The sequence below is a fragment of the Gallus gallus genome, chromosome 17 (assembly GCF_016699485.2).
Source record: "Gallus gallus isolate bGalGal1 chromosome 17, bGalGal1.mat.broiler.GRCg7b, whole genome shotgun sequence".
Classification (NCBI taxonomy): domain Eukaryota; kingdom Metazoa; phylum Chordata; class Aves; order Galliformes; family Phasianidae; genus Gallus; species Gallus gallus.
The window spans coordinates 3,188,321-3,213,694 of NC_052548.1; the positions used below are offsets into that span (position 1 = coordinate 3,188,321).

Here is a 25,374-nt window from a genome sequence, read left to right on the forward strand (position 1 = left end):
GCTTTAAACCATTCCCCCTTGTCCTATCACTGTCCACCCTCATAAACAGCCGTTCCTCCTCCTGTTTATACGCTCCTTTCAAATACTGGAAGGCCACAATGAGGTCCCCCCAGAGCCTTCTCTTCTCCAAGCTGAACAAGCCCAGTTCCCTCAACCTTTCCTCATAATTCAGAGGGCTGAATTTCTATTTCCTGGCTGCTGAGTGCAGAAGTTTTGGTGGGACCATTAATAGGAGGAACAGGAATGTTACAGGCATGTCTTAGCACTTCAGAAGCACTGATATAAAGACACCTGTGCAATACCTAGCTTGTTGTCAAGCCCAAGTATGAAGTATACATGCTGTTGATTGAAACAGATGACTCGCTGAATGTTTTATTGGCTGTTCTGCAATGAGATGAAGGCATTCAGGGAGGCGGATGGCTGCAGAGCTCAGCAGAACACCTGCATTTGGGTTATTTTTTGCCCCCTCCCACCTTGGTAGGGTTAGCTGTGTTGGTAGGACAGGGCGATGCCAAGCGCAGGATGCACACAGCAGCACTCCTTGCTGAGCCAGAGGTGCGTGCTGTGTGTGCAGGCAACGAGGGCAGCTGCTCCGAAGCCTGTTGCCCCCACTGAGCTGTGCCTCGGGCAGAGTGCTGATGGTGCTCTTTCCCAGCACTTGGGTCACCCAGTTCTGCCGTGCGTGGGCAAGGAGGAGGAAGCAAAGCCAGATCTTCTGATGAGGAGCGCTTGTGAGGAATGCAGTGCTTGGCATGGGTGGGGATGGGAGCTGAGCCTCGAGCTACCAACACCGGTGAGAAGATGGATCTGATTTTTTCAGTACCTGGGTGATGTTACGTGTGAGCCACCAGCTCCCAGGGAAACGACACCCCATGTGGATCAGCAGATTGAAGGCAGTGCTGCTCCCCGTGCAGCCACGTGATTGAATGAACGCATTGCTCAGCAATGTCTGGAGCCGGGATTGCAGAAGTTCAGCCCTCCCGAAGTGGAGTGGGTTTTTCTCCAGGAAGTGTGCACACGGCGCAATGAAGCATGGCAGGGTTTGTTATTCTTTTTTAACTGTTCACTAACAGTTGCTCTGATATTTGACTGACTCAATTCCCAGCCTTTGGGGTCCCTCCAGCTTTGCTGTGAGCCCCAGGAAGGTGCACCCCAGCCTTCTCCCCTGTGCTGTCTCCCAGTCCTATCTCTTTTGGCTTCAAAACCACAGTGCTTTGGAAGGGTCCATCTGGCTGTTAATCCCACCTTGCTTCCATTCTCCGGAGCGCAGTAGCCAACAGGAAACCTTCTCTGCCCTCTGTATCAGAGCAGTCTCCTGTTGAGAGCTGGGCTGCAGTTCCCACCCCGTTATCTCCGTCTCTGTGCCTTGCTGTGACCATTTGCTCAACATCAGCCTGGAGATCTTTGCTCACCTCTTTGAATTTCACCAACCCCGCTGCTAATGCACAGCTCTGACTCAGGTATTCAGCACGACTCATTTGATGCAGCTTCAGGATGTGTGCTCACTGAACCCTGGCTGATGAAAGAGGAAAAGCAGAGCCTTCCGACTGTGCCACTGCTCCATCCAAAGCCCCTCCTGAGTCTGGCTGTGGACCCCCACCCTCCAAAAGGCAACCCCAACTCCTGCAGCGGAGTCCATCCCTGATGGGGAAGCAGCTTTGAGGAACTCTAGAGGGTTAAAAAACCACAGCTCTGAAACGAGCCTGGGGGAAAAGTCACATGTGCCGGGGAGGTTTTGCAAGTTGATGCCTGTGGCGCGGGGTGATGGGAGTGCAGAGGTGCCGGAGCTCGCCTGCGCTGTGCGTCCCAGCAGTGGGACCTCCCCAACCTGCAGGGCACAGCGATGGGCGGTGTGGGGCAGTGAGGAGGAGGAGGGAGAAGAGTCTGCACCCCGGGAGCACAGCTGGATGAGGTATGGCTCTGGTGGGCTCTCCATAGTGAGGACGCAGCAGTGGAGCTAGGTTGGCTGGGGCTTGGAGGGGTTTGTAGGGGCAAGGAGGAAGGGGGAATGGCTTTGTGTTAAAATAAGAGGTGTACAAAGACACGGAGCCCTGGGGAGGGCAGGTGGGGAAGGCTTTGAGGGGCCAAGCTCCATGCAGGGGAGCAATAAGAGGCAGTGGAGCCAAGTGAGGTCTGTGCTGCACAAATGGCTTAAAGCAATGCTGCTGTTGTCTCTGGACTCAGCTGTGCTGGGGAAGACTGTGGCTGTAGGAGCTGCCCTGGATGCTCCCACAGGACTCAGCAATTCTGAGGTGCCTGGGACAGAGAGCCCTGCTTCAGCTCTAACTCAGTGTGACAGCTTGTAATTAGGCTTCCCTTCTGTCTCCAGCACTGAGAGCGGGTGCTGAGGCCATCCCCATGCACAGCACACAACTGTCGTGCAAAGTGCACCGTGTTTGGCTCCTTCAAGCACTGAGTTTCCAGCCTTTGTAGTTATTTTGTTCTTTCTTTGCAACCATATGAACCTTTTGTGTTGCTTCCCTTGCCTCAATTTCCTGTCTGACAGTCCAGGCTATCCTGGCTTTGTGCAAAGGGGTGATTGCAGCAACAACCATGAGTAATAGAAAGAAGCAGTGGTCCTTTTGGAAGGATTGCTGCTGAGATGGGACCCTGGGCAGTGTGCTGTGTGACTGCTCGAAGCAGGAGGGTTGGACTGGGTGATCCCTTGGGGTCCCTTCCAACCTCAACCATTCTGTGACGAGGGACCCTCAAACCAACCTCCTGGTGCAAAAAAAGGTGGAGTTATGCTAAAAATTAAATGATAGCTTTGGCAGCAGAGTTGCAAGAATGGAAGATAAGTAAATGGAAGCCTTCCATGCGCTTGGTTTGCATAACCACCCACAAATCCTCGCAGCATTCCCTGGAAAACCCATGGGAACGGCGGCTGCTGCGGGGGTGGAGATGAGCAGAGCTCCCCACGTTGCTTCCTGCTCTGCTGCTGCTCTCCTCTGCTCGGGCGGGTGCACAGTTCTTCCTTATCTGCACCGTTTCCTTCCTGTGATAGGGAATTCCTGTCATCCACATAAGCAAGAGGAGAGCCTGTGCACATTGCACTGTTAGCACCCGCGCGGTGGTAGCATCACAGAGCTCAGCGCTCTCACCCTTTATTTGCTGTCTCTGCAAGATTTTTGACTTCTTTGCCTTCCTCTTTTCAGGGCCAGGAAATGCTGCCATGCCAATGGAGAGCAGAATCTCAAGGAAGTCGCCAGTGGGAGTCTGAATGAGGATTTCCCAACCTGGTCCCCGGCGAGGAGAGCGAGCTGCCTGCTGCTGTGCGATAAGGGAGGTCCAGGAGGATCTGAATCGCTGACGCTACGGCACAAAGTTCTTAAGGAGCGGTGCCTTCAGCATGGCCTGTAAAAGCCCGGCTGGTGGGATTGAGAAAAACAGCTCTCTTTCCTCCGTCCTCTATTGTAAGAGTGATTTAAAGGAAGGATCCCTGCAGTGGGCGAAAGGTAAGCGAACAGGGTTGGACCAGAGGGTCCTTCGAGATCCTCTTCCAACCTTGGCTGTTCTATGGCTCTGTCAACTCGCTGGTGACTGAGAAATGCAGTACTGAGCACAGTGCCAATCGAGACCTTCAAATTGTTCTTTGAAAGTGAAGAAATCTTTGGGAAGCTTGGCCTGTGCTTTCCGAGTGCCTCTCCTCCCCATTAACTGAGTGCTGCCTCTGCAGCAGTACCTCTGAAGCTGCCTGGGATGGCCTTTTGCACTGAGTGTTCAGCAGCTCTGTTCATGGCACCTCTCTGTGCTCTGCTTTCATAGCGCTGAAGCAGCTCTTGTTGCTCCAGCAGAGGTCACAACCTGAGCCCCTCTGCAGATTTTGGGTATCTGAGCTCGGTACCCTGGCATAGTCTTACGCCAAGCAGCTTGACCAAAGACATGGAGAGCAGGAGAGCCCAGCCCAAGGGCTGAGGCCATTTGTTTTCATTCTTGCTTCATACTCATCACCTCCGCTGCTTAATCTGGGGATTAACTTCAGCAAAAAAAGTAGGACATTATTATCCTGGAGATTCTGGATGCATCTGTTCTTCCCTTCTTGACTTGAGACAGTCACACCCTACTGTAATGCAATTGCCTCAGTTAACTTGGCACCTCCTGTCCCTGAGCAGTGAAGAGATGATGAGGATGGAGGATGGAAGCAGGATAAAAGGGAAAGGTGAATGCACGCAGCCCTTGGGCCAGCACAGCAGCCTGGGGGAGCACTGCACACTGTGCCATAGGAGCAGCCTCAAGGCATGGGGCTATTCCCAGAGTCGCAAAGAGGAGGGAAAGCTGGATGAAACGTGTCTGTGAAACAGGATCTCATGTGAACACACCACTTTCTTGGCCCTGATCTCTTCCTCTTGGCACATCTCAGCTTGTGTAAGCTCTGGGGGAATGCCATCCATTTGAAGCAGTCTGTGTTGTCAGCCTTCCCTTCACCGCAGGCTGCTGGGATTAAAATCCATGCCAAAGCCACGCTGCTGACCTCTCTGGGTCTTTGCAGAACCCCGCAATGGCCAGGTGCTCATGGTGCTCAGCATGGACAACACCTGCTCAGCCGCCTCCTTCGACATGGAGCTCTGTGCAGAGAAACTGCAGTCCCTGGGGGTTCAGGTAAGCTCCTCACCTCTCATCTCCCCTGGCGGCCCATTGGAGTGGATGCTGGCTGGGTTGACACTGTTTGCACCCAGATCACAGAGAGCTTTTTTAAGTTTCTTTTTTTTTTTTTTTTTTTTAGGGGGTGTAAGGTTGGTTTGTTTCATTTTAATTTCAATCTATTCCTCACTGACTTCAAGACAACTGTAATGACCTTGGCTTAAAGCTCCGTGAAGAAACCCATTCAGTGCAGGTTCAGCTGAAGAGCATGAAAGCACTCCGATGTGCTAGAACATCCCTGGGACAACCTGTCTCGTCTTGTCCTTTGCCATAAAGACGTGCTTTTCTCTTATGACTTTCCCTGCCCTTTGCAGGGAGATATCACTCACTGCAAGTGAGGCAGCACGCAGAGCTCTGGTCAGTGACAGCTGTAGGGATGAGGCTGGAGCCTGAGCCTGTGCCCTCTGCTCACATCGGGTCTGCAGTACAGGCTGGGCCCCACCAGGCCTGTCTGAGCTGTTCTGATGGAGCTGAGGGCCCGGTGGGGTTGGGGAACGGCTGTGCCCCAGAGGGCGGTGGGCACTGTGCAGCTCCCAGGGCAGTGGGCATGGCCCTGGAGCTCCAGGAGCACTGGGTCACCACTCTCAGCCATAGGGTTGTGTAGTGTGGTGTGGAGCTGGGAGTTGGACACCATGATCCACAGGGCAACAAAGCTGGTGAGGGGTCTGGAGCACAGGCCTTATGAAGAGCGGCTGAAGGAGCTGGGGTTGTTCAGTCTAGAGAAGAGGAGGCTCAGGGGAGACCTTATTGCTCTCTATAACTACCTGAAGGGAGGTTGTGGTGAGCTGGGGGTCAGCCTCTTCTCCCGGGTGACTAGTGATAGGACTAGAGGGAATGGCTTCAAGCTGCGCCAGGGAAGGTTCAGGCTGGATGTTAGGAAATACTACTTCTCTGAAAGGGTGGTCAGGCACTGGAATGGGCTGCCCAGAGAGGTAGTGGAGTCACCGAGCCTGGTGGTGTTTAAAGAGTGTTTGGATGTTGTGTTGAGGGACATGGTTTAGTGAGAACCATTGATGAAGGGCGGATGGTTGGACTGGATGATCCTGTGGGTCTTTTCCAACCTTAGCGATTCTATGATTCTATGATCCTTTGGGTCCTTTCCCACTCAAGGCAATCCATAATTCTTGCTCCTCGTTCCCCTGCAGGCGGCAGCGGGTGAGTGGAGGAGGCTGATCGAGGAGGCAGTCCTGAAGCCTGAAGTGAGGCGGTACCTCTTCTACAACTCCAGGGCTTTCCAGATAGCCATTGCTGTGGTAAGGATGCTGGGCTCTCCCTCTGTTCTCCTGTTTTTTTGTTTTGTTTTTAATGCAAAGGCTGACCTTGCTAGTCCTTAGCATCCTCCTCGAGCCTAGTGTCCATCTCCTGCAGTCCCTTCACCACCCTGAGTGCTCTGACACAGGAGCTTCCTAAAGAGAGGGACTATCACAAGCATTATTAATACGCCTCATTGACTGCATAGCTTATCTAAATGGGAGAACTCAACTGAAAACGTTCCTAGATATGAATCATCATTAATAATTCAGTTTGTCTTTGATGATTGGTAACTTCTTATGATAAACTAGTTCTCAGTCCTTCCAGACCCTTCTCTCCTCCATTTATTACTGCAAAGATCTCATGTCCTCCCTCACCCTCTGAATATCCCAGGCGACTCAATTAATTTATGGCAAGGTCTCTTCTTCCCTTGACTTCTCTCACTTGTGCAGTTTTACGAGCGCCATCCATCTCTCTGGGTTCTCACAGGTTTTCTACATGTCCCTCTGGACAAACATTTACACCACGGTCCAGCTCTGCTCCTTCGGGCGCTACTGGGAGGCCAGCGTGCTGGTGACCCTGGCTGCGGTGGCTGTCACTGTGGTTGTGATCCTGGTCATTGACCACCGCCAGAGGAAGGTGAGCTGACCCAGGGATCTCACCCATGGGGGGTGAGTTCCCTCCCACTGAAGTGCTGGGATCTGTAGCTTTGGAACACTACAGGGCAGCAATGCTGGTGAAGGGTCTGGAACACCAATGTGATGAGGAATGTCTGAGAGAACTGGGATTGTTTAGTCTGCAGGAGAGGAGGCTCAGGGGAGACCTTATTGCCCTCTACGACTCCCTGAAAAGAGGTTGTAGTGAGGTGGGGATTGGCCTCTTCTCCCATGTAGCAGTGATAGGATGAGAGGTGGTAGCCTTCAGTTGTGCCAGGGGAGGTTCAGGTTGGATATTAGGAAACGTTTCTCCTCCAAAAGAGCAGTGATGCATTGGCACAGCTACCCAGGCAGGTGGTAGAGTCACTGTCCCTGAAGGTGTGGCACTGAAGGACTGTGGGGATGTGGCAGTGAGGGACATGGGGGGATGGGTTGGGATTGCATTTGGTGCCCTTAGTGATCTTGTCCAACCTTAACGATTCTATGTGGATGCCCCATCCCTGGAGGTGTTCAAGACCAGGTTGGATGGAGCCCTGGGCAGCCTGCTGTAGTACCAGATCTGGAGGTCGGTGGCCCTGCCTGAGGCAGGGGATTGGAACTTGATGATCCCTGGGGGTCCCTTCCAACCCAAGCCATGCTGTGATGCTATGATGCTATCTCCTAGATGCATATGGGGAACATGGTTAGCAGTGGGAGGACAGAGTATTTTTAGAGCAGGCTCAGACATCTGGTTCAGGCAAGGGATGTTGTAGTTAGGTGTCATAATGCCTAGAAAGTATGTGTGAAAGTAAGAAAGAGATGCTCAAAGCACCTGCTGTTGCTGGGAAAAAGCAACCATTGCACAGCTCCCACTCCCACGGTGGTGAGCAGCCTTGAGCTGGGCCAAGTTTTGCCACAGAGCATGTTAATTTTTCCTGCACTCTTTCCTAGATAAATATGAATACAGATGTGCGACTGGCAGCTGTCAATGAATTCTTTATCAAACACAGCTTAATTCTGGGGATTACTGACGTCCTGGATGGGCCACACAGCATCCTACAAGTATCCTTTCTGTGCAGAATCTTTCCTAGCCCCTGGGCAGCCTGATCTGGTGAGGGGCGAGCAGCCCATGGCGGTGGGGTTGGAACTGGGTGGTCTTTAAGGTCCCTTCCAACCCAACCATTCTGTGATTCTGTGATGGGGAGAATGTTTACTGATGTAGTGATCCATAAGGCTTCCCAGAGGGTGGGATTTCTAAGCTTCTTTTCTTCCTATTCCATGGAGAATCGGGTATTTTTCTTCTCCCATCCATAGGCATTGAGATATACCCAAAGGCCACTGGGAAGAGTCTAAATGACTGAAGTGAAATTAGTCCTTGGGGCAGGCAATTATTCCTGAAACTGTATTATGTTTACATGGCAGTGATGAGCCTTATGAGAATCGCAGCAGTGTGCCTATGGCAAAAACAAACAAACCACAGAAAAGTGGAGTCCCAGTTGTGTTGTTCCTAGCAGAGAAGAGCTAAGCCAGCAGCATCCGAGTGCCTCTGCTCTCAGGAAGCAGCAGGGTCTGTTGTGATAGCACAAGGGGAAATGGTTTCCAACTAAAAGAGGGGAGATTTAGACTGGGTATAAGGAAGAAGTTTTTTACAGTAAGGACACTGAGGCTGCACAGGTTGCACAGAGGGGTGGTGATGCTCCATCCCTATAGACAGCCAAGCTCAGGCTGTTGGGGCTCTGAGCACTGATGGAGCTGTGGGCGTCTCTGTGCACTGCAGGGAGTGGGACCAGATGGCCTTTAAGATCCCTTCCAACTCCAACCATTCTGTGATTCTTGACCTGCTCATCCCAGCTGTGCTTTGTGCACTTCAGCCCCGAGCGCTGCCTTCAGTCCCTGTCAGCCCACATCGCGGAGCTGCGGCAGGCACAAGAGGTAAATGGCAGCGGGCACAGCCTGTGGTGGCACGGCCACCCTATGGCCTGTCCCTGCTGAAAACTGGGAGCTGGGCAAACCGGGAGGTGGACAAACTGCATCTACTGGTGCCAGTGAGGCAGGAATTTATTTAGGCCCTTTGGTGTGAGCGTAGCTGGGTAATCCACTATGCGACTTTGGGTAAGGGAAAGTCGCCAAGGGTAAATGCTGAAGGCAGGTGTTACTGTCTGAAATAGCTGACACCTTGAGTTGTCCTCTTGAAATAATGAGATAGCCCGGGGAATAAATAAGCACCGCACTGGGTACCTGGATAGGAATTTTGTCCTCTCGGCCTTTGGAAAGTCTCTTTCTCTTTGTGGGTGTATAGATGTGTAAACTCTGCTGGCCAGTCGTGGCTGCAGGACAGGAGGTGAGGGGTACAACCCCCACATCTTGTACTTTTCTTGACTCCTGGGAGGATAGCTTTGGTAGGAAATCATGCTCTTTGTCTCCTTGGGTCCCCCAAACCATCCTTCTCCTGCAGCTGGGCTGGCGGCACAGGCTGGACCAGCTCTGTGTGATGATGGAGGTGGCTGTTCCTACAGCAGAGGACACTTCGTGTGAGGAATCACCTCTCCTATCCGGTGGGGAGAGCTTCAAGAAAGAACCCATAATGTGCAATGAGCTGCTCCACCTCATCCCTGAGGGCCCCCCAGAGGTAATGAGAAAACCCCCCCTATGGGCAGAGCACCTCCTGGGCATGTTGTCTCCAAAGCTCATCCCAGTAGGCATTGCCCACGGGGTAGAACACCTGCAAACCTAGAGGTCCCCTCATGCCTTCTCCAGTCCTGACAGTACTAAGCAGTTCATGCTTATGGCCTTGATGCTGTCTGTTTTATGGGCCAGACGTTTCCTTCTGGTCCCTGTTTGGAAGTAGATGTCTGCTAGGACTTGGTGCCCACGTCTGGGCTGAGTATGGCCATGCTGAGCCCTCATCCCTTCCATGGAGCATGCCCTCAAACGCTCGTGCCATGCTGAGTGACAAATGTGTCCTCATTCCCGCTCAGCAAGAAGCTTCAAAAGAGATTATTCTGATTTATTTCGCAGTTTTCTGCTTGCTGTTACTAAATGAATTCAGTGCAGATGACATCCCTGTTGGTAGAAGCTCTCCAGCCATCTGATGGCAAAAAAAAAAAAGCCACCCGAGAGGAGGTGATGGCAGAACAGGAGGGTTCCTGAGCAGCCTGGCTCCCTGCCACCCCATCCCTGCAGCCCCCCAGCCCTGGGCTGGCCATGCTGCCTGCCCCCAGCCTGACATGTCACTGTCCTGGGGGGCAGCGTGCAAGCACTGCTGACCAGAAGGGGATGTGGAACAGTTATGTATCCGTCCTTGGCTTCTGTCCTGATTCTGTTGGGCAAGAGCAGTGTTTGAATGAGGCAGACACTGACCCTCTCGTGCTCGTTCCAGGTGATGGCCCAGCAGCTCCTGGTGATCTTCAGTGCCTGCTATGTGCGGCTGCTGGTCAGCGGCCGCCTGCCCCGTCCTGTGGCCACAGGGCACATGGATGGCAGCAGTGTGCCCTGCCCCTGCCAGTTCATCCAGGCCTCTGTGCTCAGCACAGGGTGCTGCTGGCTGCCGGGCAGGGGGCTGCGGGGGGCTGAAGGGCAAGCACAGCAGTGTGAAGAGGCAGAGGAGAAGTCTGTCGCCAGTCATTCTGGACTCCTCTGGAAGAAGGAGTGAAAATAGGACTCTAATAAAGCGTGCAAACTGGCTGTGCATTCATTACTCCTGTGCTGTAAGCCCACAAACCGTCGCACTGGGGTGTCACCGCTTTGCTGTGCACAGGGGTGGTACAAACCAGGCTCTCAGATTCTATGCTTTGGCTGATTTTACCTTCTTGGAAACAGTCTGAATGCAAAGTCAGAGGGAGCACAGTTTGTTTTTACGGTATACAAATTGGATTCACTGCTGGGGTGCAATGGCTCATACATTAGCCACGTGAAGTGCTTCTTGGTACGGAGTGCTGCTTGGAAAACCTCCTGCTGGGTCAGCATAAGGGAGTCAGGCCAGGCTTGGAGCACAGAGCTCTCCAGTAGAGCCCAGGTAGGGGACGAAGCTCAGCAGCTTCCATGCTGTGTTCTGGACACCACTGTTTCCCCCACATCCCAGGGAGGGACATGGCATCCCCAGGGAGGGATGTGGTGTCTGCAGGGATGGATGCAGCCTCTCTTATCCACAGTGCTGGGGGTTGCCATGGACCTGGTTGCCACTGCTAGCTGAGACAGCCTCCCTAATTGCAGTAAGCACCCAGCAATTAACTGGGTGTTAAGTGTTGAGTAAAGCTTAACTTGACTCAGAGGAGGAGTCTGATTCCTCTTGCTAATGCACCCCGGCACCTGCCATGCTCTGGCCCTATTGCAAGGCAGATGGTTAATGCCTCGCTTTTCCTTCCTGTGCTCTTAATTAAAACATCAGTGATGAGAGACATCCCTTCCCCCCTCCGAAGGATCCAGCTGTTATGCTATGGGAAATGTGATATTCTGGAGAGTTTACAGGACCCCCAGGCACAGAGCTCCCTGGTGCATGGCAGTGCATTCTGTTACCCAGCAGAGTGCCAGGTGATGTGAGGTCACAAAGATCCTCCCAGGGAGATGTTGCTCGGGGGTATCAGTGCCACAGTGGGGTATGGCTGCATGGCCCTGCTTTTTGCCCCAGAATAAATCACTCTGTGGGCTTCTCCTTGGGGCTGGGTGGTGGCTCTGGGTGCTGCTGGCAGCACAGGGTCCCCAGTCTCTGGGCCACATAGCTGCGGGCTGAGGGGAAGGGGACAACAGTGGGCAAATGGCAGCAATGCATCACAGGGGTTGTACCAATAGCCCTCCCCAGGCTGCCCAGAGCCCACCTCTGTGAGATGGGAGCCTTGCTGGGGGGGATTTGCCAGGAGGTGCTGGGTCTGTGGTAGGGTGCAGCCAAAAGGAACAGAAGAAACGGAGTTCATCTGATGGGCTGAAGGAGAGGTGCTCTGGTCAGGGTCCTGGCTGTGATTCAAACCACTCCATTATCAGACTTTCTCCCCAGGCAAGCCGAGGCCATAAAATATACAGCGTGTTTGCCATGCAGAAATCCCACTTATGCTCTCTTGAGGTTTCCTTACCACTGATAATTACTCAGTGTTTTCTCCGAGGCTCAGCAAAGCTGTCCTTCCCAGCCTGCCTGCCTCGCTCTCCTCTGCATTTTTGCATCCCTGCAGCCTGGTTCCGCCTCCTCCTCCTCCTCCTGTGGGGATGGAATATGGCTCTGTGATGTGTTCGAAGCATGGGGAGCTGGAAGCTCAGAAAGCATCAGCCGCAGGGCTGAGCAGACCTAAAAGCCAACTGGATTGTGAACCCTGTTTCCTTTGGCCAGAGCAATGTGCTTCCTATCTCCGATTGCTCCTCAATGAACTGGACTCCTATGTCCATGACCTTGCCTCGGGGCTAATGGGAAGCGGGCACTGCATCTCACAGCACTGCAAACCCATGGCCTGGGCTGCTGCGGAAGAAAGTGCAAGATCATGGTGTGAGATAGAAAGGAGATAACATCACGTGGTCTTGTTCCGGTGTTTCATGTTGGGAGGTTTGAGAAAGCTCTGATGCACGGGGCTGAAAGCTGCAATTTGGCACAGAGAGATTTACATCAGGGGGAGCCCTGCTGTGCTTTTGTGCAGTGCCAGTGAAAGGCAAAGGCTTGAATGGACGTGAATCATAGAATGGCTTGGGTTGGAAGGGACCCCAAGGATCATCAAGTTCCAACCCCCAAAAGCACGGAGCACAATCTCTGCTCTTAATGCTCAGTAACTCCCCATCACATCGCCAGACGTCACTGCAGCCTGCAGGAGTGCGTGATGCAACATCTGTAGGTGTGGTAAAATTCAAGTCAAGGAAAAAACCCAACCCCTCCACATCTTCCTGCTGCTGACCCTCCCAGTCCTGCCCCAAACCTGCAGCCACCACTCCCTTCTGGAGGATGCGTTCTCCCATCACGGAGTGCTTTGCCAGGACAGGAGCGAATGGCTGCAACACAGCTTTGTGTTTTAGCAAGGAGACCTGGAGGGATGAGCTTCTCTTCCGAAGCTTTGCTTAGCAAGCCTTTTGTTTCCCCCACTCCAAAACTAATGCCCTTTGCCCAAAGCGTGCCATAGAACTGGTGTGTCCCGCTGTCCCGGCTGTGCAGGCACATCCCTCTAGATGGTGCTAAGCTAAAGAGAAAAGGGTGGCCTTGGAGCGCTGTCCTGAGGAGCGCACCTCTGCATGTTGGGCACCGCCAGGTCTGGGATGGGAGAACATCTCTGCTCACTGCGTGTTCCCATGCATCCATTCTTGTGCTCTCCTATGGCTCCTGAAGTGAAGGGAACCCCTGAGAGCTGTCACAAGGAGCCATGTGGCCACTACAGCATGGCCCAAATGCCTATTTTCCCAAAGGAAGGCCACCTCAAGAGCTCACAGCCTGGCTGCCAGAGATGAGCAGCAGGGGATAGCTGAGCTGTGCAGGGGAGAACTTACCGGTCAGCAAACAGATTTTGTTTTGGATGGGCAGTGAGTATGCTATTGAAATAGAGCTATTGTTAGAAAAGACTTTTCTTTTGATTCTGTGATTCAAATCTATTTTTCTTGCTAAGTGCAAATAGAGCAATCCCTATTGACACTAAGAGCATCCCTTATTGACACTAAGAGCAGTGTAATGATGTAACACTGTGGGAGAGGAGAGGTTAGCTCCTTGTTCTGCAGAGGTAAAGGTGTTTGTGCACTTTGATCCCATGGATGCACAGCTTGCTGCTTTGAGAACAATATCATACAGGTTTTGTTGCTCTCCAGTATAGGTCTGTTGGTGTCAGCTGTGAGTGCAGCTTCTACTCATACAGCAGAGGAGGAAAGCTTTGGCCAAGTTTCCCTTCCAAGAATGGCTCATTTCCATTCATGATGAGCCCAGAAACTGGATTAAGAGCTCTAGTAATCTGGATATGGTTTTCAGAACAGTTCAGCCCCTTTGTGTAAGTGGTAAATTATGTTCCTAAGAGCTCAGCACTTTGCCTTGAGCATCTTGATATAAAATACAATGATTAGTGTAAAGCTCAGCACGCAGCACTCTGGTATTGTGGGAAAACCGTGGTGATGATCAGTGGTGATGGGAAACCTGAGCTTTTCTGAAGGTGAGATCCCCCATTTTCTTCTTTCCTTCCCAAGAAGTGCCAGCACCTCTGAGATACGTTGCCCTCACATTAATCCTTGGGCATCCTCCAGACAACCTAATGCCCCTCAAAGCTCTCAAAGCTACAGACATTGCCCGTGACCCCAGCACACTGCCTTGTGATGTGACAGCAGTGAGAGGCACAGCGTGCAGCTGTAAACACGGGGCTGCTGCTGTTTACTTCAGCTCCGAACAGCAGCCACAAGCAGGCTGGGATGGAAAACTGCATTGGCGTCACCAGGAATGGAAGCGTCAGCAAATGTCAGCTATTCCAAACAAAGCTGTCCTCCCGGTGCCCGGCATTCAGGGAATGGGGTGGTCGCACTGTGCCAGAGCTGGTGAGGCTGTCTGAGATGGCAATTACCAGACAGGAGAAGGCGTTTTGGAGCCAAAGTTGGCACGGTATTTTTCCAGATGCTTCATTCTTGGCATCAGCAGTGGGGGATTCCTGCTGAATCAAACATTCCTCAGGTGGGACTGGCACGTAGCACCGTGATGACCTCTTTGCCAGGGCACAGGTCTTGTTTTGTGGCAGGTCGATGCCACCAGCTGCACAAGGCTCTTCTTACCAGCCTGGATGCAGCAGTTGCAAAAAAACACAGCAGGTTTTTGAAGAACTGGTCCTGCCATCTGTAAGTCATGCAAAGATGAAGGTGATCGCCAGCCTTGCATGGCAAACCCCCCATCATGGTTCGGCTGTGCCTTTCCTGGCCCTCATTGCTTAGTCCAATTTTCTAGTTGCAGCTGTGCCTCTTCTTCACAGCACTGTTTTCCTGCAGGAGGAGTTTTGTGCTGTGCCGCTCTTTGCCTTCTACCCACTGCCCACTCCGTCTCTTTGGTTACCTTCCAACTTCCAATGAGTTCACGATGCAAATTAAAACTGGCTGCTGAAACAATTTGCAAATGCAAATCTGCATTTTCTCTCCGAGCTGTGGTTGTGTTTCCCCCCCACTGTGGGCATCAGCAGACACCAGTATGCACCAGCGCCAAGCTGGGTGAGAGATGGAGTCCCCACCCCCTCACCATTGGCTGCATGGAGCATGCAATGAACGTGATACAAACTCCTTCCCTTCCCACCAGCGTCCAGCGTCATGTCTCAGCAACAAGTGAGAAATCCCAACTTCAGGAGAGGAAATCTTTTTTTTTTTTTGCCTGAATCCAAAAGTAGCATCGGGATCCTTAAATATACGAGCTGAAAGTTTTCGTCCGACGTCCTTGGCTACTACTGGTGTGTGTGCAATAGCCTCATGTGATGCAGCTCTTTATCAGGAAGGAATCCCAGTTGTGGTTAACTCATGCTGCAATGCTGTCAGGCAGCCAACGAGCCGAGGACGTTTGACTCATGACTCCGACTTTTGGTTTTGTTGTAACTCCAGATTCATTTCCAGTGATGAACTATGGCTCATAAGGCACAGCAGTGCTTCCAGTAACAAAAGAGAGACCGCAGCAGCTGCATGGAAAGGGAAGTACTCTCCCAATGACACTGTGTGCTGTTACATGGCTGGGCTGCAGGATATTTCTTTCAGGCTAAAACAAGGAGAAAGTTGCATCAATGTCAGCAGAACGGGTGGGACCCTCGGGAATCCTGAGCAGTGAATAAGGCACATGGAAAATGCCTTTTTCTTAAGATTTCCCCAGGACGGAAATGATTTGTGTTTAAAGAGGTGATGGTTGCATGATAAATACTAGAGAAGTATGTCCTTGCCCATGGCAGGGGACTTGGAACCACACCATCTTTAAGGTCCCTTCCAATCCAATCCATTCTATGATTCTACAAATACCAAATAGCTGTAGCAAAAATGTCCCGGGCATATGAAGAAACCTCCGTGTTATTATAGAAGTTGGTCAGAGCGCAGCGACGTTGCTGTAGTCGCCAGCTATTATTTACATAAGGTGATACTTCATTCCTCCTCAGGCATGTGACGCTGCTGCTCTGCGGGCAGCTGGTTTGCCCCGTGGCTGGTCAGAGGCTGAAGAAGTCCAAAGGCTTGTCAGGTGCAGGATCATCCAACCGTAGAGTGGCTCAGATTGGAAGGGACCTTAAAGATCATCTTCTTTTGGCCTCCTGCCATGGGCTGGTTGCCCCCCACCAGCACAGGTTGCTCAGGGCTCCATCCGTGGCCTTGGGTACCTCCAGGGATGGGGCATCCACAGCTTCTTTGAGCAAATGGAGCAGGATGGGCCAGGGCTGCACTCTGTTTCTGACCAGGTGTTGTTCAGTACCTTGAATGAGTGCAGAGCCACATCCTTAGCCAGACTAATAACTGTACTCCAGCTAGAGGGTGATAAATGTGATGAACTTCAATGGGACTTCATCAGCTCCCAGCCACTGAAGATACGGTTGGTCACATTTGGAAGCAAATTGCATGAAAATCGTTGCAATTAATGTAAATGGGAGCGATGTTTTTACAGCAGGCCAGGGCTTTAGCTGTCACATTAATGGGACATTATGGAGAAATTGCTCTGGGCTGCTTCAGAAACAAGCCTGGGGCACTCATGCTGCGTGGCAGATGCTGGCCCTGTACGTCCTGCCTGGTGAGCAGCCTCTAACAGCAGAATTCTCACTGCCAGAGGTGACGGTGCTGAGTGAAGCACTGAGGTCTGTGCTGAGACAGATCAGCGCTGCTCAGGGCTGCCTGGCATCAGCCTTCCCAGGAATGCACTGTATCCCTGGGGTAATTCCTCTTACTGCCTGCACATCTGTTCTCCTTGCTGTCCCAGCTGAAGGTTTTCAGGCAGCCTCTCCTCACCGCTACCTCATTCCCACATACTTTCCAAAATCTCTTTCCTCAGGTAGGAATGCAAAAGCTCAGGGCCACAGGAGCTTTGGGAGTCACCCCTGGTAGAGACCAGCATTGTCTACTGGTGTTTTCCAGGGGTGAAGCTGTGCCAGCAGGCTGGGCTGCAGTCCTGGTGCTGCTCTTGGCACAAGTCGGTGCAGGAGCAGCACTCTGCAGGGCCCCGGTGCTTCCTTGCTCAGCTCCTCCAGCGTAGGGCAGGGGTGGAGTGGGAGCACACCGGGAGCAGGATGGCTGATGTTCCTTGGGCTGTTATGGCTTTTGTCGAAGGAGAGCGCTCAAAAAGTCATTAATCCTGTTATTTTTTAACGTAGTGGTGAAGTTGCATTGATTCTAGGAAAGTGCTATTTCCTCCTTGATATAAATCGTAATGAATAATTCCCGATAAAGGCAATGGATCATCTCCTCTCTGCCTTTGGTTTATTAAATATGTCCCTATTAAAAGTTACGATCTCATCTGCTTTCACTGTGTGTTAAAACCTGTTTCTACAGCTGTTCACAGAAATAACCCCCAGCTAGCTCATATTTTCCCATGCCTACCTTATCCTATTATTATTCTTATTCTTTTACCAAGAATAAAAAAAAGACTGTGAAATAGGATACAAGAATGAAGCGGTACAGCTGAGATTAAGTGTTGCTCTGCTGCATTTTGCCAATGTTGGTTTCCTGGAGGACACTTCCGAGTTGATTTTCTTGTTCTCTGCCCATGCTGATTACAGGGATGAAACGTTTCTGCAAATGCTGCTGTGGTTTCCTCTTCTCCGCTGTGCTGTTTCTAAATGGGATGCACTCAAGCAGCCCCCCCTGCTTCTGCTGTATCCCACCTGCAAACCCTCTAAAGCAGTGACCCTACATTTTTCCACTTCTTCTTCCAGTCCTGCTTGGGCTGGGAGATGCTGGTCCAGGGAAGGAGAAGGGAGAGGATGGGCGCAAGAGTCTTAATGCAGAAGGAATAAAACCAAAGCAGCTTTGGAGGTTGTGTGCAGGGAGCAGAGCATCCCCCAACTCCTAAAGCCTGCTGTGGCAGGAGAACACGGCCCAGGAGCGCTCAAACGTCGATACAAACCTGTTGGTTAAAGCTCCTTAGGGCAGGATGGGAGCTCAGGAGAAGCACGGGTTGTTGGTGAGACGTGCCTGGAGCACACACGGTGCGGTGGCTTCCTGTACTGCGCAACAGCAGGCGGCTTTCTGGAGCGTGTGGCTGGATGGCTGTCTTCCCATGAGAACCTTCCCCCTTTGCCATCTGGAAGCATCCTGATTTACTCTGCCTGGAAAAGAGAAACAGCTCCAGGCAGCCCCGCTTACTCACATAGCCGGGCCTTTTGGGAAGCTGATGAAGTTCAGCATCCAAAGTTCATCGTCCATTCTGTAACATACCCCGTTGTTCTCATCTCCCTTCCCTCCATGCTGCACAGGTCCTTCCTCCCAGCCAGAGCTGTGTGTGAAAAGCTGGGTGCGGATCAGCCTGGCTCACTGGGAGGTTGCTGAATTCACTTCCAGCTATGACCTGGGTCCAGCAGTGAGTTCTTGGATGAGTGTGAAAACCCAACTGCATTAGGCAAACCAGATTTAAAAGCGGCCCAGGCTATCAGGTCCGAGCTCACCACTCCAGAATAGCTCATCCAAGTGCTTCATGTTTTCAAAGAAGCACCCCGCTGTCCAAATAGCAGCTACGCTTGGCCAGTCAAAACAGCCATCTGGGAAATGAGGCTTGTTTATGGAGTTTGGAAGCAAACAAGAAAAAAGCACATAGACTTTGTGCTTTAGTGGGAACCCCACGATAGCAACACAGCCAGGGACAAGGATTGGGCAAGATGAGGTGCTGGGGCACAGAGGGGTGGTGAATAGGAAGGGGTGATGAATGCATCCTTGTGCACTGAGCTCGTGAGCTGTCTCTTGTCAGGTTTATTGTTTGTGTGCTGAGCGCTGCTGATGCGCTCACGTCTGGGTGCAAGGGTACCACAAAGAACAGAGCCTTCTGCCATCCCAGAGGCTCAGCTGGGAATGTTAGTGCTTCTGGCAGCTGTTTCCCAATGTGACATGAGGAGGGAGCCTAGCACTCCCAAACAGACCATTCAACACCCCAGATCCCCATGGAAAGGTGCATACTGCATCTAACATACTGTTTAGGCACAGCGCCTGGATGGGATGGGAATGGCTTTCTGCCTCAAGCTGCTGCCACATCTCCAGGTCTTGTGAGACCAACCATGGCCATAGCTGTGGTCCTGGTCTTGCTGCTCTGCGGGCACCATAGCTCCAAGAACTGTTTGTATCTTGATTCCAGTTAAACATCAGCCTTACCTGTGCTATTAATGGGGCCTTTCCGTGAACTGGGCTGGTTGCCTTCCCATTTGCAAGACCCCACAGTGATGAGTCCATCTCTGGAGCCAGGAGAGACCAGTGGCCAAACTGCCAGCCACAGATATGCTGGTCACAGGTTGGGCTGGAGGAGTGTGTGATTCTCTGTCCCAAGTGGTTGCATCACATGTGAATCACCCAAGCAAGAAAAAGATGTCATCATCACCCTTCCTCTGCTCTGTGTAAAGTGAGGTGTGAGAAGAGCGAGTCACTGCCTTATGCTTGCAGGAGAAATCGATGATGAAAGTGAGAATCCAACTCTGGTCTGCAGCCAGGGGTGGTGTTTCAGAGCAGCAGATTTCCTATGGGCACTTGGCTCAGCATCCACATGCCTTGCATGCCATGGCAGCATTTGGGAGAAGACCAGAATGGGCAGAAGAGGAACCACAGCCACAAAACTTTAAAAAACTACAACAGGAGAAATGCAAATAAATGAATGAAAACGTTCCATTTTCATCAGTGGAATTACCCCCAGATTACACAAGGTAAATCAGATTTAAGAGCTGTGCCCCTGTTTGTGCCAGGTGAATGGCCTTGCACATCAGCATGTGAGGCAAGTTGCACTCACACCCCTACCTAACCACAACAAAGAGAAAAAATTATTTATGAGGGCTATTAGCATAATTGATTAGCTGAGGAACATTTGCCACGGTACAGTAACAACACACACACGTATGTGATTAGCATCTTACAGCTGAGCTCAGCAGGTATTTGTGTGTCAGTCGTGCGGTACTCAGACACCTCTGTCTCATGTTAAGGTGGCTGATGGAGCGTCTGAGCTGGCATATAGAGTCAAACAAAATAGTATGCTGGGTTGTTTCTAATCTCAGCAAAATTAGGAAGATCTTGTGGCTGATGAGGCAAGCCGACTAGAACCTCCTGACCAGCCCTTTCTGCTTGCAAAATGGTATTACTGTAAAAGAGGGAAGAGAGCACAAGATGCCAGCGTGGTGATAATGTGAACAAGGGGTGGACTGGAAATAGCTGCTAGGACACATAAATCCACCCCAAGTTCCTCCCCAGCATGGAAGGATGAGGCAGGGTGTCCCTGCTGTGCTCAGCACTGAATTTGGACAATTCAGAGCACAAAAATTGAGTGAGAGGGAAATTGAGAGCTGTAGGACTCCTGCTGCAGGGCTGGCTCAAGGATGGCATAAATTAATTAAGGGACTGAAGATAATTTTTCCAAGAATCACAGAATCATTAAGGTTGGAAAGGACCTCTGAGGTCATTGAGTCCCACCATCCACCTACCACCAATGCTGCCCACTGCCCACGGCCCTCAGTGCCACATCTGCACGGTTCTGGAACACCTCCAGGGGCGGTGACTCCACCACATCCCTGGGCAGCTGTGCCACTGCATCACCACTCTTTTGGATAAGTCTTTCCTAATATCCAGCTTGAACTTCCCCTGGTACAGCCTGAGGCCATCACCTCTTGCCCTCTCAGAAGTGGCTGTGGGGCAGCAGTGGGAAGCCAGAGGTAAATAATTTTTTGGTTACATCTTCAAAACTGCATCTGAGCCCTTCTGCAGCCCTTCAAGCACAGCCAGGAAAGTAAAGCATCTTTAGAAGAACAGCCATGTGAGCAAACAGACTGAGGTGCACAGAGCTGCCCTGCAGAGCCCTGGGCTCAGCCCAAGCCGTGGAAGTACCCTTTGAGCAGAGCACCTCGATGGTGATGGAGACACGGCTGTGCCATGCCACAGAGCCAACACGAGAGCAAAGAAACGAGAACGAGTGACAACAAGTGACTAATTAGCCCAGGAGGATGTTGCCTGAGTAAGCAGTCAGTCATTTCAGGATTCAGAGCACCGAAGAGCCCTCTCTCATGCGGTTATGTTGAAGGTCACATTGGTGTGATGTGCTGGGAATCGGGCCCAAGGCTAGAGCCCAACCTCAGATCCACCATCGCACACGGCTTGTTGAATTTCCCCTCTACCCATTCTGTTATTTCCTGATTCAGCTTCGCCCCATGTACCTATTCACTCTGAATTTGCATCCGGAGAAGCGATGGGAAATTTTACCGGGACCGCAAAGGTACAAATGACAATTCAACTCATTGTTGTTTGCTTTTATTTCTCAAAATACAGTTGAATGCATGCATCTGAGCGAATGGAAACATGGGGTGGAATTTTTTTTTTTTTTGGTTGTTGGTTGATGTTTCCAGGCGTTTTCTGAAATGATTTAATAGGTGCTGCTGAGGTCATTTGTGGTAACTGGGCAAGAGGAGTCAGCCTCCAGAATTCTCCTGATGTCCTTACACTGTTTGTTTTTTGATGCATTAATGAATCATCCCAGCAGTGACACCGCAATGCCACCTCTGGAGCCCAGCCTGTGGAAATGCCATTGGTTTTGGTGCATCATCACTATGGTGTTGGAGTTGGCCATGGAGGATGGAGCTTCTGGCCTCGCAGGTGGAGGGTCTTCCCATGGGCTGGGCACTGGGTCATAGAAAAATGAGGCAGAGCTGCTTTGATTTCGCACACTTTCCTGGCCATTGATTGAAATGATGGTTGTTTATTACAAATCTCCTTCTCAGCTCAGAATTGATCAGAAAATAAGTAGAAGTTGGAGCAGTTTCAGCATCTGCATGTTATTCCAACCTTATCTGGTACTTTTTCTACCCCACACATCCTGTTCCAGGGGAAGCTACAGTTCCATTCTCACCCTGCCGAGACAGCAGGACTTACCGGAGGATGTGTTCTATTTATCTAAGGTGTGAAATATAATTACCTCTGCTAGATACTGTGAGGGTTTACAATGATCAATTTGTGTGAAATCTCTGCAACGGGAGCTGAGCCTTATCTCCTTCCACTGTGCTGACAACGCAGTCTGCGTAGATAAATCCCCATTTATTTGTTTGAAATGTGCTTGTCATTTAATTGGCTCAGTTCTGGCACCCGTCATGCAGTGCAGAGCAATAACCACTCAGCCTGTGTGTGAGTCTCATTCGCTCTAAGCTTGGAGCAAAAGGTCCAGACCCAAACCTGAAAGCAGGATGTGCTCCGTCATGGTGGGACTGCCCCAGAAGAGCTCCAGAGGGGATGGTGAAAGTAACACAGTGGGGCTTGGTGTGTGTGCATGTGCATGTTTGAGTGCAGCTCTGATATCTGTAGGGTCACATCCACTGGGAACATGGGGACAGGAAGGAGTTCATGCCATGCTCAAAGTCAAGAGCCATGCCTCGGCTCATGGCCATACTCAAGCAGCTCCAAAATGCTTGGCTCACTCTGCACTATCTACAAGAGAATTCCAAAAAATATTCCTACAACTAAAAATATTGAACCTCTACTTGCAATATGGAAATATACAGAATTTTGAAGTACTTTTAGGTTGCTTACTGAGATCTAATCAGACCATGCTTGGTTGGGGTAGAGTGACCAGTTGGATCAAACTCACAGATCCAGCATTGTGGCTCATTCTGCGTCTTGCAGAGCCTCTTGCAGCACCTGGTGATGTGTTATAGCACATCGTGGTGATGGGTTGATGGTTGGACCAGATGATCTTAGCAGTCTTTTCCATCTTAAATGATTCTATGATTCTCTGCTATGTGGGACTTCCAAGAGAAATGAATGCTCCCCAAGCATATGGAAGAAAGATAAAGCATTAATTTTGCAACATACAGGGAAGGCCAAAAAACAAGGTGGCTTAAGTCACTTAGGGGTGCATACATCTCCTACTGAACACAAAGTTGGGACTTTAGCAGAGTGGGGTTGCATCTGATCTCACCTACAGCCTTTCAGTGCACATTGCTGCTGGATGCTCATCCCTAGCTTCCCTTTCCTTGTCCTGGGGCTGGAAGTGGTGCTAGCAAAACCCATCCCACTCTCACCCCAATGTGCACTGAGACAGATGTGGTTGCAGCATTAATGAGCCTGGCACAACATTTCCATTTATTTTTAGCCTGACTGGAAGCAGAAAGCAATAGAAATTTTGTCATTGAGCAATTTCCGACCCAGTTTTGCAAACTCAGGACTGTTCTGCTGCTCAGGTAAGCACGCAGGGTTCCCCAAATACTGCACCTCTCCTTGTTTCCCCATCACCTCTGTGCACCTGGAGCTGCAGCCAGCAGAAAGTAAGGGCTGGGGTGGCTGTTGGGGATGTGGTGGCTGGCACAGAGCTCACAGAGCTGACCCCGTGTCCCTCTGTCCCTTGGCTGCATCCTCAATGGAGTGCATTGCCCTGAGCTCAGGGTGGCCTTGGGTACGCCCAGAGCAGCAGCTGCCTGATGCCAGCTATAATAACTTCCAGGCTGATGGCACTGAGCCTGTGCTGAGTGTGCGGCCGCAGCTTGACCATAAAGCTGACACACTGAGAAATAATAATTCTTGTTACATCAGAGTCAGGAAGCTCTTGCAATTAGGGGAATATCCTTTCCATTACAAGGCACTCGCCATTCACTTAACACAGATCCCTCTTGAGTGGCCACGCCCTGCCTTACAAGCACTCATTAAGGAAGTTTTAATTTTGGAGCTGCGATGCCCAGAATCTGTAGGCAGTGAGGTGTCAGCTGGGTTTTAGGATGCTGCTTTAGGCTGCAGCAGGGCTGCTTGGGTCTTCGGTGTAGTGCAATAGTTCTACCACTGACCCCCTCTTTTGCTGGGATGACGCTGGTGGTACCGATGCAAAGGACGCAAAGAAAAGGGTCCACCCTATGTTTCCACTGACTGGGACGTATCTCTGAGAAAAAAACAACCCTTTGATTCCATTCAGTGGGTGCTCTGCATCTGCAGAATATGCAGAATGTCTTCCAGTTTCCTTCTGAAGGAAAGACAACTTCTTCAAGTAGTGACATGGATTACCTCTTGCTTTGCTAGCTCAAGCAGTAGAACAAGGCTGCAGAAGGAAGGTTTGCTAGCATCTTCCCTTGAAATTCACATTCCTGCACAGAATGATATGCAGGACATTTCTCAGTCTACTTTTGATGCTCAGAAAGCCCATGCAGTGACTTGGAGCTGCCGTCCTGCACAACCTGTGCCTGCCCGATCATCACCAGTTCCTTGCTACAAGCCCTGGGATTCCTGCAGTGCAGCTATGTGCAGATTGGAAATGCTTCACAAGCAGGAGCACGAGGCATTAATCTCTCATCTATCTCAATGTAGCTTTTTTACATGCTTTCAATCATTTATCCAAGGAGCAGAAACACCATCCACTCCCCACAGACAGCAAGTGTCAGATGGGAACAGTCTGGCTGTGATCTAGAGACTGGTAGGTAATCTGGAGGTAACTTATTCTTAGATGAAAACTAAACTCCATTCTCAGCACTTTGCCCACCTGCTGTGGATGGAACCTACAGAAAGCACATGCATCGGTGGAAGTGTGGAGCGCAGAATTGGTGCTGTTCCACACTTGTTTTGCACAGATGCATCTCTTCCAAAAGCCACGCAGTGCTGCAAAACCCACCTCAGCTCTTGGCAGCAGCAAGCCGAGCCAGCCCTGCTTCCATAAAGCCCACTAGAAAAACTATGAAGGTGCCACGGTTACATTTGCTTACGGTTTCCCTTGGTGCTGTGCAGAGTGAAGGTCTCCAGGCCTGGATCTCCTCTTGCAACCACCCCTCCAGCATCAGCTCTCCTTTCTGCAGCCATTCCTCAGCACAGAACCACCTTTTTGCAGCCCTGTCCCAGCCCGTCCTGCACCGGCTGAGCGTGGTGGCAGCAGGAAGCCCCGAGCTCTGCACAGATGCTTCTTGCTCTGCAGAGGTTTCACAGGGCAGCAGCTGAGCATCAGCTCCCAAAGGCACAGCATGGGGTGGGGCGGGGGTGGGGGGTGGAGGGGATCAGTTAACGGCTTGTTTGTGCTCCCCAGCCACAAGAACAAGCGTGGGTGCTGCTCTTTCACTTCTAAGCTCAGTGGCTGCATTTGTCAGGTTGGACAAGCACGGCAGGTTTCCTCAGGGTCTCAGCATCTCAGGCTTTCAGTGCATCCCAAGGTCTGGCTTTCTCTCACATTACTGTTTTGTTGTCTGAAAAGGAAGGTGTGTTTTCTTAGAATCACAGAATCATCAAGGTTGGAAAAGACCCCTCAGATCACCAAGTCCAACCATCAACCCGCTGACCATGTCCTTCAGGGCCACATCTCCATGGTCCTGGAACACCTCCAGGGATGGTGACCCCACCGCTCCCCAGGCAGACCTGCTGCAGTGAATGACCACTCCTTCTGGGAAGAAATGTTCCCTAATATCAAACCTGGACCTCCCCTGACGCAATGTGAGGCCATCAAATCTTGTCATATCGCCATTACCTGGGAGCAGAGGCCGACCCCATCTCACCATAACCTCCTTTCAGGAGTTGTAGAGGGCAATAAGGTCTCTCCTGAGCCTCCCCTTCTCCACACTGACCCATCCCAGCTCCCTCAGCTGCTCCCCATCACACCTGTGCTCCAGACCCCTCACAGCTCCATGCCCATCTCTGGACACGCTCCAGGGTCTCCATGTCTTTCTTGTAAGTGAAGGGCCCAACATTTCTTCTGCCAGGAACCTTTTTTATTGTCACTACTCAGCAAATATCAGGTCCTCATAAGAATATAATGCTTCTTAGAGACAGTTTGTAC

At 51.2% G+C, this 25,374-nt stretch overlaps 1 protein-coding gene and 1 long non-coding RNA gene across 7 annotated transcripts; one reads left to right on the forward strand and one right to left on the reverse strand.

Annotated features, from left to right (window-relative positions):
- Positions 1–1,011: 1,011 nt before the first annotated feature.
- TMEM268 (transmembrane protein 268) lies at positions 1,012–10,217 on the forward strand. 6 transcript variants are annotated; one of them, XM_015279690.4, is made up of 9 exons: positions 1,012–1,040; positions 3,156–3,455; positions 4,490–4,599; positions 5,784–5,894; positions 6,382–6,531; positions 7,479–7,589; positions 8,379–8,459; positions 8,983–9,156; positions 9,907–10,217. In XM_015279690.4, exons 2-9 carry the CDS (start codon positions 3,350–3,352, stop codon positions 10,177–10,179), a joined length of 1,116 nt encoding a protein of 371 aa, XP_015135176.3. In that variant the 5' UTR covers positions 1,012–1,040; positions 3,156–3,349; the 3' UTR covers positions 10,180–10,217. The 6 variants fall into 6 exon arrangements, with proteins under 6 accessions (XP_015135176.3, XP_024997292.2, XP_004945853.3 ...); XM_025141524.3 differs by having other exon boundaries at positions 5,787–5,894; XM_004945796.5 differs by lacking the exon at positions 1,012–1,040 and adding an exon at positions 1,767–1,912.
- A 6,619-nt stretch (positions 10,218–16,836) lies between these two features.
- LOC107052191 lies at positions 16,837–24,518 on the reverse strand. Its single transcript, XR_001464478.4, has 3 exons — positions 24,317–24,518; positions 18,765–19,229; positions 16,837–17,731 (listed from the first exon to the last, which is right to left on the reverse strand). It is a non-coding gene; the product is annotated as an uncharacterized LOC107052191 (long non-coding RNA).
- Positions 24,519–25,374: the final 856 nt, after the last annotated feature.